This window comes from Homalodisca vitripennis, chromosome X, assembly GCF_021130785.1.
Source record: "Homalodisca vitripennis isolate AUS2020 chromosome X, UT_GWSS_2.1, whole genome shotgun sequence".
Lineage (NCBI taxonomy): Eukaryota > Metazoa > Arthropoda > Insecta > Hemiptera > Cicadellidae > Homalodisca > Homalodisca vitripennis.
The window spans coordinates 70145157-70165431 of NC_060215.1; the positions used below are offsets into that span (position 1 = coordinate 70145157).

Below are 20275 nucleotides of genomic sequence, written 5' to 3' on the forward strand. Positions count from 1 at the left end.
GGTTCAGTTTTAAAGTAATTATACGTAACAAATTTGTTTTATTTTGAATATTTTGTACAAACATAACTGACTTATTTGTTAAATTTTAGTGTAGTTTGATTTATTTTATTTTGTTTTTTATAAACTCCACATCATGTAAATGTAAACAATATCATTGTAATATTATTTCTCCTTCAAGAGATTTTTATAGTACCATTATTTCATTTAAATAACCCATTACAACTATGGGTATCAAATTAGTATTTACAGACTTTATATTCAATTTAATTGACAAATCTAAGAAAAAATTCACTGCAGAAGACTAAATGGGCCAGTTTGATAACAGTTTAATAAACGTTCAATACTGGGTATGTGTCTTAGCGGAATGGCCTGGGGTGACCGACTAGCACTCGCAAAAAAGTAATAAAAATGCTTTCATTTTCAATTATAATATACTATAAAAAGCTTTGGGTAACGAGTTTATTTATGATTTATACTCAGGTAAGAGACTTGGTTCTGACAATTTAAAATTGGCCGCATTTTAATGGAGAGTGGTCCACAACCTGGTAGGCCTGATCACATTGAACATGTTTGTGCAGTTGTAAACGAAAATTGTTTATCGATGGTATGTAAACGAAAATTTTTTATTGATGGTATGACAGTTGGAAGAAGAGCTGCAACCAAATTGCATCTGGAAGTCGGCATGTTATTGAATTTTACATTAGATCTGAAAGTGAACTATACTGCGTTTCTGAATTCTGGCCGTTGCAGGCCTGCCAGATCACTCTTCACTCAAGTGCAGCCATCTTAACTGGCCTAAACCACTATTTTATATAAGTATCAACTATAGACTCAACATCAAAAAATGTGTTTATCACAGAGGTTATCTCTGAAGCATAATGGCCAAGATTCTACAAATTGTTTGCTTAAGACTTAAGTTATAGTGAAATGTGATATGACCACATGCAATAACAAAATGACTCACTGTGACTGAGCAGAGTGCTAGGAATTCCTAGTGGCGGTTCCGGAAAATTCTTGCTGCGGTCATTCTTACAGAATCAAAAAATTCTCTATGATGCAATACTTGGAAGTATTGGTAGTGTTTTACCCTTCTCGCAACATTTCAGCTGGTGCTAACTATGTAACTATTTTATAACTTGCTCTTTAGCTTGATTTGAATTGGTTTATCAAACATTTTAGTACCTAATTAGAATGGTTTAGATCATTGGAAACGCATAGCTCTCTTATTTGTTGGGATCAAAACCTCATTTGTTTTTGTTCTCTTAGGACAAGAAACTCATAAAATGCATGAAGTCCTGTAAGAACCTTAGGGCTGCTTCCGAAGTGACAGGATATTCAGGATGGGTAAGGTTAGGGGGTAGGGGTCACCTCCTATTGAGATCCATGAGGAAGAATTAGGGCACTAATCTCAAAGTCATGTCCCCCCGGAAGAAGGGGAGGCCAGCTCTGAACCAGTCTCTCCAGTAGAAGCAGGCAGGTGGTGGCACACCCTTTTTGAGGCTAGCAAGAACCTCTGATAGTTAGGGAACAAACTCCAACAGTCATCTCCCGCAGTTGACAAGACCTATTGAATTGCCCGCTCCTGGACATCCATAGGGTTGTCCAGATTTAAGTGACACATCGGTTTTTGCTGTGCCCAGTGGTAGCTTCAACTGGAAGGTATAAACCAGTCAGAAATGATCATTGCTGGGTACAAAAACTTGTTTGATGGTTTAATAAGTCATAGAAGCGAAGATAACAACTACTAACCATGATTCACAAGGGGCTGCCGAGTGAACCAAGATCAACTCAAAATGAGTTGCTGAGCAGTTGTAAATGTAAAGTACTGTCCTTTTAATAACATCTTTATACAATTAACATCAATATTTTCTAAATAGAAAATATCTGTCTAGATGTGGTTTATACATTTGTTATTATATAACAGACTATAAATAATAAACATTCATTCAAAATCACAAGACTTCTATTGCAAATTTTCTAATTATAACAAAGTCATGATTTGATTTTTTAGGTAAAACTTCTGAAAATAACATTATAAATTAAACTAACATGATGTATTGCATTAAAAATGAGATATTCTATATAGTTATCAATTTCATTTCACTCAAAATCAAAGTTCAATCCATAATAGACATAGAGAAAATTTAATTAAAGTTGTTAAGCTGTAGTTAACACATTTTTGTACACTAAAACCCAGATTTTTTGGGTAATAAATTGGACAAAATTAACAAATTTTAAATTTGAGTTTAAAATTAAATGCAGGAATGTATAAACTACATCCACATATCAAATTTAATAAACATTTGTTCACTTTTTTGATCATACATGTTATATACATACACATGTACCTATGGCCAAAAATTTTTGCCAAATCCACTTTTTTACTATAGAGATAAGAAAGTACCCTGTTTAAATCCAAAAATAAATTTAATGAACTGTCAGAAAAATAATATTACATACAATAGCTGTAATTTAAGCTTTATCTAGTGGAACTTCTTAAAGGATCGAGGAGTGTTTAAGTCATTCAATGTTGGATTGACATGGGCAATTTACATGATATGATTATGAGGTTTAGTTATTTTTTAACGTACATGTTTTTAATTTACTTTTTGTGCATGTTCAATATGCTCAAAGTATATAAGTTAACATTTCAAATGTATATTATTTTTTCAGGTTTTGCCCACGCTGTCATGAGAAGAAACGTGCATCTAAAAAATTGGATTTGTGGAAATTACCTAACATTCTCATTTTACACTTGAAGCGTTTTGCATTCACTGAGATAAGAAGAGGGAAATTGGGAATTAAAATTGATTATCCAGTAACAGGCTTGAATTTAAGCAATGTTGTAGCCAACAAGCAAAAAGAAAATTTAGTATATGATTTGATTGGTGTTTGCAATCATTATGGCAATCTGACTGGTGGGCATTGTAAGTGTTTCTCGCCTTTTTGTATTATATCTAAAAAAAAAGTTTTCATATTCCTATAATAGTACTAAAAATTGGTATTATGACATAAGTGTATTAAAAATTGATTACCAAAGGATTTTTACTGGAAAAAGTGGTACATCAGAGGGAGCCAGTTTTGGGCTGTATAATAGATGAGAGAACTACTTCCAACTGAACTGTTCAATTGGCTTTTAAGTATTTTTGAAACTTGTAGAAGTCGGTAGTGGCTACCTCTATCATGTCCAGGCATATTTCTGTTTTTTATTTTCGTGTTGTCATAACTGCAAAAAAACCTTTTTGTACTAAATGAGGGATTACTAAGAGCATTTTGGTAGCAAGATCATTTCTTTTCTGGGTCAAAATAGACATATGGAAAAATCTCTATGATGTAATGATTTATGGGGTCTAGTGAATAGTCTTTAACTGACTGGTCACTGGGGACCCTAAACTACAAAATATGTCCTATGTCAGTTGTAACCATTATGGTAATTATAGTCATCCACATTGACTTTTTACACTCTCACTGTAATAGGCAATAAGAGCAAATGCACTCTAATGCATAAAAAAATATACTTTTTCAAATTTAGTTATACTTCTCTTAAGAACATATCTCTAGCCAATGAAACCACATTTAGAGTATAGGAACTGGCTATTAGTGGACAAATGAATTGCAGAGTTATGGATTTCTGCCAATGATCATCACTGACATTTAACACATTCGAGTCTACGCTCGAGCCAGACTCGAGCGCCATTGTTTAAACCCCCAGCCGGCGCTCGAGCGTGACTCGAGCACAGCTTTGCCGATTGATATACGGAGTTGCTCGAGTGATATTCGACTGCCGTCTGCTGCATTAGAAAGCCAGCGTTAATGGTTAGTTCAGAACAATTCCGCTAGGCGCTACTACGTCATACCCGCTTGAGGCTTTTGTTTATCCAATGACGTGGCCTGGCGCGTCGTCAGTCTGTCTACGACAACAATAATTTTTTTTAGCATTTGAAATTTTTTTTGGCAATTAAAATAATTATTTGTAAATATGTATATAGTAAATGCCTTTAAAAAAATTGAAATTACTTGTTTTATTTATTCAAAAGTTAGTTTTCAAGTAACACAAAACATGCGGGAGTTTTTATTTTTCTTCAAAAAATGTAAGTTTTGAAAATTTTTTTTTAAATTAATTACATTTTATAGGAATACAGTTTTACATATCATTTTAAAGAGGAAAGATAGAACTTTCAAGAAAATACAATATCTTTTACATAATATTTAACAGTTTTCTAAAAACAAAATGTGAAAACCAATTAATTTATGCAGACCGGGTTATAAAAACAGCAAATAGCGAGCCAGACTCCAATGTGTTAAGATATTCGAAATGGTCTTTTATACTAGTTCCCAGTGAGAAACCTTGGAGACCATCAATGTTTGGGTCTTATACAGCAATGTGGGATAGTTTGTGAATATAGAATTATCCCCAGTAGTCAGTAACGCTTTGTGATATCTCCTCATCCAGATAAAGGTCTTCGGTGATGTACATAAAAAAGAGTTCATGAGGCTATGGTGCAGTTAACATGATGGGGTGCAGATGAGGACATTTTCCCCAGTGAATCTCAGTGAACTTAGAGACAAAATTATGTAAATCCCAAAAACATATAAAATACAACCCTTGTGAATTTTAGCTTTGGTGGAAAAGATGGGAAGGGGACACTGTCAAAGTCTATGAAAACATTCAAACCAAATTGTGTATTTTCATATGATTGCATATGTGAACACCCACTTTCCCTTTTAAAATGTTTAGTTCTTATTGTAGCAACTTCGTTTTCTTTAACATAGAAAGTTTATTAATTTGTTCATATATTGAAGATTAATATCAATAAGAAATTTGTTATATAAATTCATGTTTAAGTTGGTTTTTGATTGAAATGGTGGTTCCAACAAATTTTTAAGAATGGAATTTTGCTCACCTTGATAAATATTTTTTATAAAAAGGTTGTCTATTGTGACTTACTATGTCAGTTGTCATAAGCTGAGGAGGTTATTATTGCTTTAGGCTGGCTCCCGCAGCAGGCAGTATGCTTGTTCATGAAAATGTTGTTTCTCATGGTTACATGGTGGGTTGGGCTGAAGGAGAGATTGTGTGCCCTCTATCATTTATATAGTATTAGCATTTATTTAACTAAGATATTTACTATGTTTCATATGTTCTAGATACAGCGTATTGCAGAAACTTCAATGATTATAAGTGGTATTCCTACGATGACAGTGTAGTGTCAGTGATTTCACCAGAGACTGTACAGGTACATATTTACTATTGTAGTGTATGTTGTTATTTGGAGTTCAAGTGGAAGATAGAATTATTAAGTACTTATTTTGTTTTTCAAATAAAACCATTTTTTATTGTATCTTATTCATACTGTACTGCTCATACAACCCGAAAAGTATTTTGTACTTAACTGGTAAGGCTTGTAATACACAGGAATTAAGAAATAATCATAAAATCTTTTAGGATTAGTAAGTAATATTTTTAATCACTGAATTTTGTTTCTCTTAACATTAGAGAAACAAAACATGCAGTAAGGTTGTACATAATTCATATCAGAGTTACAGTTCCAAGTCAGAAATAGTAGAGTTGACTTGCTCCAAGTTAATGGATTGTATTGCTGTAGTTTGATCGAGTCAGTTTGAGTTATATTGTACCCATAAATAAATTTGGCATATTGTACCCATGTTTAAATTTTGCTTGTGATTTTTCCAAATTAAGAATAGTCTAAAATAAGTTCAAATTGGGATAATCATGTTGAACAGTTGTGTAAGAAATTAATTAGAGTTGTTTATTTATTATGTACTATGTAAACTAATGTGTTACCCTGAATATGCTAGTAATAACTTACTATGTTTTTCCTACTCTCATCTTGTATATGGAATAACTTTATGGGGGAATAGTAATATCACAAAAAAAGTATTTAAATGGCAAAAACAGGTATTACGAGCAATAAAAAACATTCCAGAAAGTGACTTATGTGCCTATTTTCAAAGAACTAAACATAATGATCCTTCCAAGTCTGTATGTTTACTGTTGTCTAGTCAGTGTTAAAAAATCTTTAAGTCCTTTCTTTAACTAGGCAAGAAATTCATAACTATCTTATAGAAAGAGAATGTATGCCTGACTCGGTCTCCGTAAAACTAGAAAAAAGTAAATGCAGTCTTTTTGTGATGAAAATTAAGTTCCTAAGGCAGCATGGCATGTATCTTCAAAACATTTTTTGAAGTGAATGAGTATCTGACCAGTTACACTATGACTTCAAGGTTGTAGCTACATTCACTGTTTTTGTTTGTTTTAAGTTACCTGTTTATCATATGTAATGTTTGTTACTTATATTGTTGTTTTTTTTAAGATTTTATGTAAAAGTAATATTTGAGTTGATTGTTATTTTATGTTAGTTGTTAATTTATTATTTATATTTATGGTTCTATTACATTACTGACAATGATTATAAATTGGTTTATTCTAATATAGTAGATTTATGTCTATTGTTTATATATTTAACCATAATTTGACTGTCTGGTTAATACTGGTAGATGGGAAAATTGGAGGTAGGTAATAAAACAAAGCAAATATGTTTTTATAAAAAATATTCAACTTGTATTCTATGTTTAGACGTCTTATAGTGCAAAAGCTGAGACATCTGTTTGATCTCACTCAGTATAGATCAGCAGTGAAGATGTTAATGCTATAAATTTTAATCCAAACAACTGATGGACTATGGGTAAAGTAAGGCATATTAACGCTATATAAAGTAGTAAAATCATCAATTACTAGGAAGTTTCCTTATTAATTTTAAATTTAAATCACAATAAATACTTCCATATCAGGTTAGTACATTTTTCTTAAAGTTAACAAGATTCTTTTAAAGTTAGCATTCCAATGCTTAGTTGAAATCCTGACTATGACTGTAGCACTTTTATCAGCACCCTCAATCTTGTACTGTGTGAACTGCCCTTCTTTTTCTGTTGTTTAATAAGATCCTCACACAGGCAAGTGGCCCATTAGGACAGGTAGATAGAGGCTCAAAAGGGAATAGGTCTCACCTTTTTTTTATTGTAATACTGAGACCATTGCACTTAACAAACTTAAAAAAGGAACTTTAAAAATCATTTGAATTTTCTGCTATTTATTTGACTAAAAGGAATCTAAGTTTCGTGTATGTGTGTTTCTAAACTTGTATGTTTGTATGGCACCTCTTTTTAGGTTTATTCTCATAAACTTTTTGGAAATTAAGCCAGTTATGATAAGGTTGAAGACTATAGTTGAGTATATACATCAATTTTGGAAGAATTAATCTCTTTCGACTGTAACCCACATAACTTTTAGATCTATTTATTTATTGATTATAAGTTATCTAAAATAATTAGAAGCTTCTTTATAATTGAAAATTAGAATATAATTTCATTGAAACATAACATTCAGGCCCTCTCTTCTATGTGGTTTGGATATTGAGGAACATAGACACCAACCAGGTCACTATCACTAGGTTATGCTATATAAATAGATAGACTTAAAAGACATTGCATTGCTATTTCTGTATGAAGAAAACTTATATAACCCTTTAAAAAAACTCTGAACACAACAACATTTTTATTCCAGTCTACTAACAGAACTGCTTTAACAAGGTTTATTTGCCATTTTTCGCGCTATAACATTTTATCAGCCATTTGTTATTTATCCGGAGTTTTTTTTACATTCATGGACATGGGGCTTCAAGCTTGCATATGAGTGATGACAGCATTATGAATAGTGTGTTAAACAATAATGACAATATTTTTTATATATGGAATTATACAAAAGTACTGAGGTAAAGATGCCAAGGTCAGGCCACCATATCAAAACAAATTTTTGGGTAGATATTTTGTGTTTTGCATTTTTAATTTAAATATTATGTAATAATCTCAGAACATATGTCCTACTTTTTCGTAATTTAATTCTGATCTGGCAGGAATCCGCTACTCATTTAACCCATTGAGAAGTTTTAACCCTAGAACTGGCGGTCATTTCATCCTGTAGTGTCGGGCTGTTTTGGAGCTTCGCGCAAGGGTTTTAAAAAAAAATCATTAAAAATATAAAATAAAAGCAATATAAATAAGAGTATATATTTTTGTGTTCAGAATTAAACGTAGAATTGCACTATATTGTAAAATTAACCATAAAAAATTTTCTAATAAACACTTTTTTTAATCAAATATAAAATTTACAAAAAATATTTCTTAAATTTGGGGGGGACCATACCTAGCAAATGAAGTTATAGTGAGAAATATTTATAAGTGAGATAGCCATTCTGTGTCAAATTTTATCTAGTTTCAGAAAAACATAAACATTATACACATTTATGAAAGCATCATTAAGCTATAGAACAAAAAGCAGCGATGCGTATAAATTCTGAAAATCGGGTGTACACGTAAGACTTTGGTAATACAAGTTTTGCTAATACATTTATCTATGAATACATGTTATTTTGCACATTTTATTACTTAGAATAAAATAGAATATACAGTAGTAATGAAATAATTACCATAAATTATTTTTTTTAAAGTAAAAAAAGTAAAATTTTGCCATTATTCAAAAATTTTGCGAAAAATTTTCATTCAGCAAAATATAAAATAGTTTCTAAAGCTTGTACTATATCAAAATTTATAAATTTATGGTTTATAAGTAATAGGAAATATTATGTAGTTAGAAAACTATAAATATAACTAAAGATATTGAAAAAATATAGAATAACCCAAACAGTTATTATATATAACCAAAGAAATTACAGGAAATATATATTTTATTGTGAAAACTATCTATTTACCAAAAATAAATAGTTACTTCAGAGCTAAAAGAGTGCTATAAATAACGTTTAGTAAGTGAAAACAATAACAAACTATGTGAAATGAATTTTAGCCAAGTCATTTTGCCATAGCCTACACAAAGCTGGTAATTTCTCAAACATATTTCAGTAAATAGAAATTGATTTATTCTAAAATATATATGTTTACACTACTACGACATCAAACAACACACTACACATTAAATACGACACTAAAACACGCGTAAAACTATTAAAACTTACAAATATCCACAGCTCGGCACGAAAGTGATACAGAACGGCAGCGGCAATATGGCGGTCACAACAAACGGCGTCGCGTTTTCTTTTACGTTCAAAATAACAAGCTTGCTACGTCATAACCATAATACAAAGAGGAATAAAACTCATCTGTTCCTTAGCATTTTTCTTCCCGAATCCAATGGTGCATGAATTATATCGATACGTTACCGGAGTATATTATAAAAAGTAATTATACGAGGGAATGTTTGATCGACAAAATTTTGACGGTTAACACCACAAAAGCGGCATTAACCGACATAATTATGTCGATTAACAGTTCTAGGGTTAATGTACCCAGTATGTCCACCACGCTTTGTTTTGTGTTTACATCGTTTTTATGATGATTTTAGTGTGTTTTACTCTCCTATTTTTGTTTCAAGCTGCTATATGAGAAAGGTTGTGCCCTTGTTTTAACCGTGCAACTGGCTGTAAGCGATTATCAACACATTAACTACATTTTCAAATGGCACTAAGCTATTTTTGTCACACTAACTTATGTTGCATGATCTCTCACAGCAAGTCTGTTTGTACTTTGAATTAAAGATAAAGATCCAAGGTTTCATATTATACCGTAATATATTCTTTAGTTGCGTTATATTTGTTATTAAAACATTTTAAACTTGGATGTTCACATTTCCAATTGCGATTCTTTCTCGTAATTCCTGAACACGCAAAAGTTTCTATATGATTGTCAAAATTCCCTGTCGAGAGTTTATGTTCTACATGTCCGTGAGTAATGTTATTAAAAAGAGTGTATTCTACGCTTTCAGAAACATACTTTCAAAAGCCTGTAAGCAAATAAATGTTTGTACAATTGTTGTTCAAAAAGGTTATGTTTTTTAAATCCCAAAATGCCTAATGTGCCGAAAATAGCTTTATTAAACTTTATTATAATTTTTTAATTTATCATTGTCTGAAAGTAGTGAAAATAATATCAAAACAAAGAAGAACTGCACTAAGCAGCAGTATTGTCACTGAAGACAATGAACTAGTATATTATTTTTATTCTGTTGCACAATCACTGACTCAGCTAGTAGAAAATAAAATTACACAGCATCTTCTGGTTGCCGTGGTGATTTCTTGATTGTTATTACACCATTGTCAATACTAGTGTATTGTTTGGTATTTATCTGGACCCTTTAGACTTTCTTGTTGAGTGTGTATAAATAAGTTTCTGTAGTGTTTTATAAAATAGTGAAGTGAAAAATGTAGAAGTTTGTGTAATGTTTTAGTGAATTGATTGGATTTTTGTGTTGGTTTATGTTCATCTAGGTTCAATATTTTATTATTGAGTAAATAATTATCGTACATTTCACAATGAGTTAATTTGAACAGTAGTGGCATTAGGAATGTATTGGGTAGTGATCAGAAGAGAATTTTAGTTTTGTAGATATGGATCTTATCTGACTTGGATGAACCATTGCCTAATGAATTAATTGTGCTTGATCCTTCTGAAGTAAAAGGTAGAAATAAAAATACATTGTTGTAGTTTTCGTAAATTTATAATTAAATACAATTTCTATAGGCCTATAAATAAGTTTTGAATGAAAAGAAAATTTGTATCTAAAAGACTTTATTCATAGTTTTTACTTTTGTGAAACTAAAAAAACCCCATGGAAAAAGTCTTATAGAACATAAACTTCTATGAATATAATTTTTCCTTATACACATACGAGGTCTGACCCAAAAAGTATCCGACCGCCAACCAGTAGGCGGCCGCGGCGTAACCGACCGGCTCGAACCGATTATTAGAGGGGAGGGGCGAGCCTACTCCTTCCCATATTAGGCATTGAATACGATCCGGTCACTCAGTGAGTCACAACGCTCTGTTCCGTAGAGTACTGCCGTGTGTGCGCGTCGCATTTCAATATGACTGAACGTGTTGAGCAGTGCATTTGCATTAAATTTTGCCAAAAACTTGGCCATTCAGCATCAGAGACGATTACTATGATATGGAAAGTTTATGGTGCCGTGTCTATGGGCGATACACAAATAAAAAAGTGGTTTAGGCGATTTAAAATGGCCGCATATCAGTGGAGAGTGATGACCGATCTGGCAGGCCAGAAACGCTGAAAATGTTGAACGTGTTCGTGCAGCAATTAATGTAAACCGTCAATTGACTGCCCGAGAGCTGAAAGAAGATTTAGGAATACCAAAATCGTCAGTTTGTAACATTTTACACGAAGATTTAAAAATGAACCGTGTTTCGGCAAAATTTGTTCCTCGGCTGCTGACAGAAGACCAAAAGAACTGTTGACTTGAAATCGCACAGGACAATATAGATTTGATCAAAAGTGACCCAGGGCTATTTAAAAAAGTTATTACTGGTGACGAGTTATGGGTTTATGGCTACGACCCTGAAACAAAGGCTCAATCTTCACAGTGGAAAACTCGCGAAGAGCAATGGCCGAAAAAAGCAAGACAAAGTCGAGGCAATGTCAAGACAATGCTGACAGTTTTTTTTTTTTTTTTTTTTTTGCCCAGGACGGTGTTGTTCACCACGAATAGGCTCCAAGAGGCCAGACAGTAAATAAGGAGTATTATTTTGAGGTCCTAAGGCGGCTACGAGGTGCAGTGTGAAGGAAACGACCTGAACTGTGGACAAGCCATGACTGGATCCTGCACCATCACACGCCAGCTCATTCCTCAAATCTTATTCAGCGTTTTTTGGTCAAACACGACATCAACCAACTACGACAGCCTCCTTACAGTCCTGACATAGCACCTTGTGACTTCTGGCTATTTACGAAATTAAAAATTCCTTTGAAAGAAAAAAGATTTGACGATGTTGAACAAATAAAACAAAACGCGACGAAGGACCTGTTAGCCATTCCGCAAAATGAATTTAAGGAGTGTTTTCGGAAATAGGAGGAGCGTTGGAATAAGGTTGTGGCTTGTGGAGGGGAGTACTTTGAAGGGGACCAGATTGCCGTTGCCGCCAAGTAATGTTAGTTCATGCCAGACGTCAAGGTCGGATACTTTTTGGACACACCTCGTATGTAAAATCCCATACCTTACCTTTTAGAAAAAAATAGTTCAGCCAATAGAATTAAAACTGTCATAATTACATACAAAATAGTGCAATCCGAGATTTTGTAGTTTTTATAGATATATCATTAAAAAATACCACAAAACTTTGTCTCCTCAAACACTTTCTTATAATTAGCAAGTTAGATATATTAAAAAAATTGTATATTTTAGATTTGTTCAAATAAATTTCACATTGCTTGTGAGGGTGGTATACTTTGGAAAAAACTTGATTTATTACAAATTGTTTTATGTTAAGTCAATTTATTTTAAAGGTAAAGTTCAAATGATTCAATATTTTATTCTTTTGTTGTATACTAAATATATTTCTAAAAAAATGAGGTATTTTTAAAATGTCTGTATATTTAAAAGTAGATGAGAAATGAAATTGTACATATTTTATCAGAAAAGTATACAATGATCACTGGCAAGTAAATTAAATTTGTTTAATTAATTATCATTAGCATTGTATGTGCAAGGTTCAGGATTTTAGTTTATATCGTCCATTATGATAGTGTGTCAGAAGGCAAGTGTCATATATCATGGGTATTTGTTGCTGCGTTTAATTTGCAACAACTGAATTTAAAAACATTCACCGGGGAAATGGAGTCAGTCACATTTGGTGAAAGCGAAAATTTTGAACGTGACTGTGAGCGTTTCCCAGCCACCACAACAAATACGCTCACAGTCTATATATATATACAGGGTGATTCATGAAGTTCTCCCCCCCACTTCTACAGCAACATTGTACTAGTAAAAATAATGAAAAAATGTTATATAAACATAGGTCCGAAAACGCTTCGTTAGCGAGTTACAGCTAGCGAAAGATTTCGCCCTGAATCCCTGGGTAAAGAGTAAAATAAAGCCATACTGAACTTTTGGAAAGGTTAATTAAGTAAGAAATATCGTTGGATTCTTATGTATTTTTTACCTGATAAAGCTAATAAAATAGGTTTCAGAACTGTACCTGTAGTAGTTTTTGAGGGATTCAGGGTTAAATGCAAAAAATTGGGGGCACGAAACAATGTTTTTTTTAAGTTTGATGTACAATAACTTTGTTTTAAATTGGTAATAAATACATAAAATCAACAAACATTAATTGTAGAGAATTTAAATTCTGAGAAAATTGATATAATCAAAGTCTAAAATAAAACAGAAATAAGAACCAAAAAATCGAGTTTATTTAGTATAATACATTACTAGTTTTAAGCAAAATTAATCAGGTTGGGCCAACCGTCACGCACCTTTTTATAATAGATGTTCGAAAATGACGCCATCATTATCAATACATTTTGCAGCACGTTTGTGTATTGCTTTTGTTGCGTTTCTTAATTTTTCAGGACTTCCCTGTATCTGCACAGCCGAATCCATAATACGGGCAATTAATTCATCACGAGAATTCACTTTTGTCTTGTATACAATGTCTTTCATCCATCCCCAGATGCAATAATCCAATGGAGATAGATCTGGTGATCTTGGTGGCCAAGGGTGAGGCCCTCCACGACCAAATCCAGTGTCCAGGAAATTGATGATTTAAGTAAGCAGAAACGGCACGTGAAAAAGTGGGGAGGTTGCTCCGTCATGCTGGAAGTTCAAATTTTGTCTGAGATGTAAAGGAACATTCTCTAACAGCTGCGGCAACTCTTCTTGAAGGAAATGCAAATAGAAACTCAGCATTTAGGCGTCCAGGTAATATGAAAGGTCCAATCAGCGATTGTGCAAAAGGCCACACCAGACATTGACGCTAAAATCGGTGTTGAAAAGTTCTGTTCCACTACCTCATGTGGATTTTCTTCTGCCCATGAGTGTTCATTGTGCAAGTTATTGACACCATCCCGAGTGAATTGTGCTCATCCGTAAAACAAAATACGCTTGTAGAGTTGATTATTAATATTCAAAAAGTTGCAAAAACTCCAAGCGAAGCGGACCATCCCCTAGCTGTATATGTTGAACCTTTTGTTTATGAAACGGATAAAATTTGTTTCGATTAAGTGACCTCCACACCGTTGACTGCGAAACTCCTATCCGCCTAGAAAGACGTCGTGTACTTACACCTGGACTGCGATGAACAGCATTATTAACAATATCATCATCAAGTTGGACAGCTCGTTCATAATTGGTTCTAGTACTTGGTAGTGACCCTGTTTCCCGAAGAGTACGAAAAGTTCCTGAAATTGTTTTGGTATCTGGAATCCTCCTATTAGGGTAACGTAGTTCATATTCTTCTACAGCAGCTCTAGCATTACCATTACAAGTAACCCAAAATAAAAAACCATATCAGCGTATTCCTCTGATGTAAATAAGTAAGGCATTTTTTTTCGCTGAATAAACAATCGAATTATAACTCACAGAAAAATTGCATTTAATAACACGATTCACAGAACCCGATCTCCTGCTGTAGCTTGCAAAAACACCACTAATACACAGTTCTAACGTAACAGTACCACAATACCATTGTTGATCAGCTGTTATTCGTGCGTTACCAACTTAGAAATTAATAAAACAAAAAAATGCATTTCGATGATTAGTAAAACAATAATGGGAAAATGTTTGCTTCATTTATTTTCGAACATTTTGATGTAAATTTTATAAAAAAAAAAAAAAAAATACAACGTAATAAAACATGACATTTTTATTCACAAACAAATTTATTTAACAGTTAATCTAGTTTTTCTCAATTTATCTCATCATTAAGGAACAAACATTTTGTTTTTGTTTTATTTTAAAGAAATACCGTACGGTATTTCTTTACAGCTAGTAATGTATTATACTGAATAAAATCGATTTTTTTGGTACTTATTTCTGTTTTATTTTAGACTTTGATTATATCAATTTTCTCAGAATTAAATTCTCTACAATTAATGTTTGTTGATTTTATGTATTTATTACCAATTTTAACAAAGTTATTGCACATCAAACTTAAAAAAACATTGTTTTCGTGCCCCAATTTTTTGCATTTAACCCTGAATCCCTCAAAAAACTACTACAGGTACAGTTCTGAAACCTATTTTATTAGCTTTATCAGGTAAAGATACATAAGAATCCACGATATTTCTTACTTAATTAACCTTTTCCAAAAGTTCAGTATGGCTTTATTTTACTCTTTACCCAGGAATTCAGGCGAAATCTTTCGCTAGCTGTAACTCGCTAACGAAGCGTTTTCTGACCTATGTTTATATAACATTTTTTTCATTATTTTTACTAGTACAATGTGCTGTAGAAGTGGGGGGAGAACTTCATGAATCACCCTGTATATATCGACCAAATCGACCCCCTGAACCCCTCCTCATTCATTCAACAAGTTATCAGTCCCAATAAGCTCTACTGTTCTTTAGTTGAACTCTCTGTTTATCTATGCCAGATTTAGTTTTTGTCATATTATCCGAGAACTGGTTGTTAAGTTTGATACAAAATCATTTATAAATAAAGTTATAAGCTTAATATTTTAATTTTAAAGATGTGCTTATTGCTTTTTAGTTTAGCTAATAAAGTGTATACATTTTAAGTAGTTATTTAAAATTACTGCACAACAATATTGTACAAAAGGGGTTGAAATGTTAATATGATTAATCAATATAAATTGATATAATGAAATGAAATGAAACGAAAAATGCCTATATTAAATAGGCGGAGTTAGAGCTGTCAAGCCCTCTCTACCACTCAACCTCATATCAAATACAGTAAATTAACAATAATTTAATATAGAAACATGTAAACTTTTAATGTACTTTATATAAAGTTTGTAATAAAATGTAAACAATATTGCTTAATGAATGATAAAAAAGTTAACACTGTAAAAGAGTAAATGAAAAGAACAATAACACAGTGAACCGCTCCAACATGCTGTCTGACCTTACACACACCACAAGAACCACCGCCAGTCAACCCCTTGTAGCAAGTCCCTGAACCTTGTCCCGTAGCGCGCACAACATTAATATTTCTAATATCATAAAGGAATATAATTAAAAAAAATTATTATTACTTATTTTAATATAATATAGGAATAATGAAAAACAAAGAAAGTTTGGGTGCATTTTAAGTATATTTTTTAAATTGAGACATCTTCCATTACTCTATAACACCAAATAAGAGAGTACTAAATTCTGTAAGATTATCATTTTTCTAATGAGGCTAAAATTAAGATGGTCTCTTGAACAGCCAGCTATTAACATTACTTACTGCCAGTCGTTCCTTTGCTGAGATATATATATATATATATATACATACACTGAGGTGCAAAAAAAGTGGGACACTCTATTTTTGTTTAATATCTTTTTTTCCTTAGTTTAAACCAACTTGAACACAATATTACTCTCAAGAAATAACCTAAAACACAAAAAATCAAATCAGTTACTTAAAATGTATTATGTTTTAATTAAAAAAAAAAGAAAAATAATGTTTTCATACCCAACAAAAATCTACACAATTGAGTAATAGTGTTCTTTTCAAGGAGTTCTTTTAAAACACTTAGTGGGGTTTATGTTTTCCATTTCAGAAAGTTCAGTACTCGTATTTCCTCCCCGAGATCTGATGACAGCTTCCAGCCGCCTAGGCATGCTGTCAATCATGTTCTGTTGACCAATATTGTTCCATTCTGCCTGTACAGCCTGTCGAAGTTGATCCAAAGTTAGCAGCTCGCCACGTTGACTTCTAATTGCTCTCCCAATCTGGTCCCAGATATTGTCTATTGGATTTAGATCTAGGCTACGTGCTGGCCACTCCATCGTACTAATTTGCACATCCTGAAGGTAGTCTTGCACCACTCTAGCGGTATGGGGTCGAGCATTGTCATGCATGAAAACAAAATCTGGCCCAACAAATCGTGCATAAACTGTAACATGTTCTGCTAGAACCTCTTCGACATACCTCTGACCATTTAAAGTTCCTCTATCAAAAACAGTTAAGTCCGTTCGAGCTTCCCTTGATATTCCGCCCCACACCATGATAGAGCCACCATTGAAACTGTCCCTGAGTGATATGTTACATTGCGCATATCTCTCACCTCGCCTTCTCCACACCCTTTGCCGACCATCAGGTGATCTGAGAGAGAATCTGGACTCCTCAGAGAATAATACTCGACTCCACTGGTCAATAGTCCAGTTTAAGTGGTTTCTTGCAAATCGCAAACGAGCTTGCCGATGACGTGCGGTCAGTCTTGGGCCAGTGACAGGCCGACAAGCATTTAATTGTCTTTCCTGCAACCTTCTTCTTACAGTCCATCTGCTAATCACTTCCCAAACCCTCCGAAGTTCATTTGCCAGTTCAACAGAAGTTGAAAACCGATTTCGTAGACTCAATGAAACAATAAACCGATCATCCCTAGCACTAGTTGCTCGGCTACGACTGGATCCGGGCCTTCTACCATAACTACCAGTTAACCTGAATCGAATAACAGCTCTATTTGTGCTTGAACGTGAAAATTCTGTTATCTTAGCCACCTGACGCACGCTATTGCCATTTTCAACTAATGCCACCACTCTAGCCGCATTCACTGGTGAAAGAGGCATTTTAAAAGTAAAAAATGAACTGCAACTTAACAACTACAACTGTATTAGTGACAATCAGAAACAGGAATGAGGATATGGTGGCCAACAGTGATGTACAAAGGTCAAGATTTGGCTTGATAAGAATAGACAAGTACATTATTACAATAACAGACATGCAGAATGAGACTAATGAACAGGTTTGTCAAATTTTTATAGGGCAATTAGCGGTTTTCACTTAGAACTGGAACTCATACACTATATTTATTTACGTAAACACGATTCATGCCCAACAAGTTGATTTAAGCTAAAGGCATTTAAGAAAAACAGTGCGTCCCACTGTTTTTGCACCTCAGTGTATATATACACATACATAATTGTAACTTAACATTCTTGTTAGTAACTCCATTTCACTGACAAAATAATAAATTTATCAAACAATGAAACTCTTGAGTGAAAATAAAAACTTATCCCCGATTTCCCTAAATGATTTTATTAAAGTATGTATGGAACTGGCCTTTAGTAAGAAGCATAGTATATATTTCATAATCACCAAATCTTCTCTTTCTTTGAGTAGGATCTCTCAGCAATCGCTAGTACAAATCTGATTCGCTGAAGGAAGATATTTTCCGTACTGATAAAGATGTGTACAGTGCCAGAAAAGCATGTGTTTGTGTTGCTTAATGGGACACTCCCAAAACTAGCACTCAGAGTAGCTATGAGGTCGTGTTAGGATGGGAAGTTTAGGTGATTAGGAAATATGATAATAAAATATTAAGTATGAAAATTGTAAAGTATAGAATCGGCTGTGTTACTTTCAAGAAATTCTTTGAGTAATAAATTGAAATTCCAGTTATCCTGTTTATCTCTTACTCAATACTAATTATTATTTTTGAATGAAAAGCTGAAATCCAAGTATGAGTTTCTATACCAAAGTGAGTTTCCATAAAGGTATAGTTTATCAATTATACCGGTGTGTTACCGGTATCCTTTTATTAATTGTATACACGATTCTGGGTAAAAAAAAAACTACTAATTAAAGTTCTTGACTGTTTCACTCCTCTCTATTAGTTGTTTGTATTTATGCCGTTTATTGGCAAAGTATTAATAAAAATGTGGAAACAATGTGATTTTTAATAACCAAAGAATGTTTTGTGTGTTGCAGACGGACAGTGCTTATGTTCTATTCTACGCCAGGCGCCCTATTAAAAAGGCAGACCCAAATGAAGAAAAGGTTGACTTATAAATGCCTTCTATTTACTTGTACATAACGTTTTTTGTGTTATGTAAAGTTTCTTGTTAAATGTTATGATATTATATTTAGTACAGTTAAATTTTATAGATTTTTAACATGTTTTTTTGTTTGTAATGACTATTGTTACCTTTTAAATATGGGACTCATTCAATATATTCACAATGAAAATTGGAAAGAAATCTGTACAAACAAAATCTGTTCATGGCATGTTTGTCCATTGAAGTTCATATTTTGTTTCTTGGTAAGATAGAAAAAAATGTCATGTAAAAATAGTGAGCAAACAGTATATTAATTACACAAAATACTAAGTTAAAATGTATTTTTAATTCTTCTCTAATGAGTAAAAGTCACATTTTACCGCCTATATTACAATAATTTCCATTATGATTGAAAAATATGTAAGTGGTTGTGTAAGAAAGATAAGAATTTAATTACCTAATTATAATAATTCTTATAGTTCATATTTGTACCTCAAGCATTGACATTACATTACATATTGGGGGGAAAGTGTTTCCATATTGATCAGCAGTTTGTGTTGGGTACAAATAATAATGGGTTTCTAAACAAATGTTCTTTTGTCATTGACACTATTGAATCTCCGGTAGATCTCTTCTAAAATTTGGAATTTGTAGTTAAATGTTGTGTGGAATTCTTAGTTTACACTCTTAGTTTTTAGTTTTCTCTTTAAAATGTTGTATTTTTTATGAGGATATAATTACCTGTGTTGTAAACAATCCAAAGGGAGTGTTTAATGTGTTTTATAAAATAAAGTATTTCACAATTTTTAACTATTTGTTTCTTTTAAGTTCCGTTACATAGAATTAAAGACCTAAATATTTTGAATACATTTTTGCAAAATATAAATAATGACATAGTAAAATTTAAAATTTCAAAGGTTTGGCATGCATTTTTTGCTTACTAACTCACAGGGAAATGGAGGAAGACGAAATCGATAATAACATTAGTAATCAAACTGGATATAATAATATTACACTGAAATACCTTGAACAAGTATTCAGGTTAAACAATTATTGCTCAAGAAATCAGCTTACAACCTTTAGCTCTGTAGCTAATCTGTATGGTGTGGTCTTTGTTTTTAAAATGTTAAAGGTCACTGAAATGCCCGTCCAGTGTGAGGTTTAGTCAGTGTTACGGTTTTAATGCAGGAAACTTGTCTGCTGCAGACATATACAAAAAAAAATGGTTACAATAACCCTAATGTATTTGATTAAGTTATAAAATAATTATAAAACAGAACACACCAAGAAGACAACTATTCACTAGACCAATACATTAAAAATTGACATTAGGACAGAGGTTATTGTGTATGATAACATGTGGCTGATGAATTTAATGACTCAAGTTAGGCAGAACCTGGTCCTTACTATAGACTCAAGGAGCCCTTCTGATGTTGATGACTCTGT

At 32.7% G+C, this 20275-nt stretch overlaps 1 protein-coding gene across 2 annotated transcripts in view; it reads left to right on the top strand.

Moving 5' to 3' along the window:
* The window catches only part of LOC124369159 (ubiquitin carboxyl-terminal hydrolase 4-like), a 96153-nt gene extending 76514 nt beyond the window's left edge, over positions 1–19639 (top strand). For both annotated transcript variants that reach the window (XM_046826949.1, XM_046826948.1), the window contains exons 14-16: positions 2674–2927; positions 5149–5237; positions 18762–19639. In XM_046826949.1, coding sequence (XP_046682905.1) covers positions 2674–2927; positions 5149–5237; positions 18762–18842 — 424 coding nt within the window. In that variant the 3' untranslated portion in view covers positions 18843–19639. The remainder of the gene's footprint in view (positions 1–2673; positions 2928–5148; positions 5238–18761) is intronic.
* Positions 19640–20275: the final 636 nt, after the last annotated feature.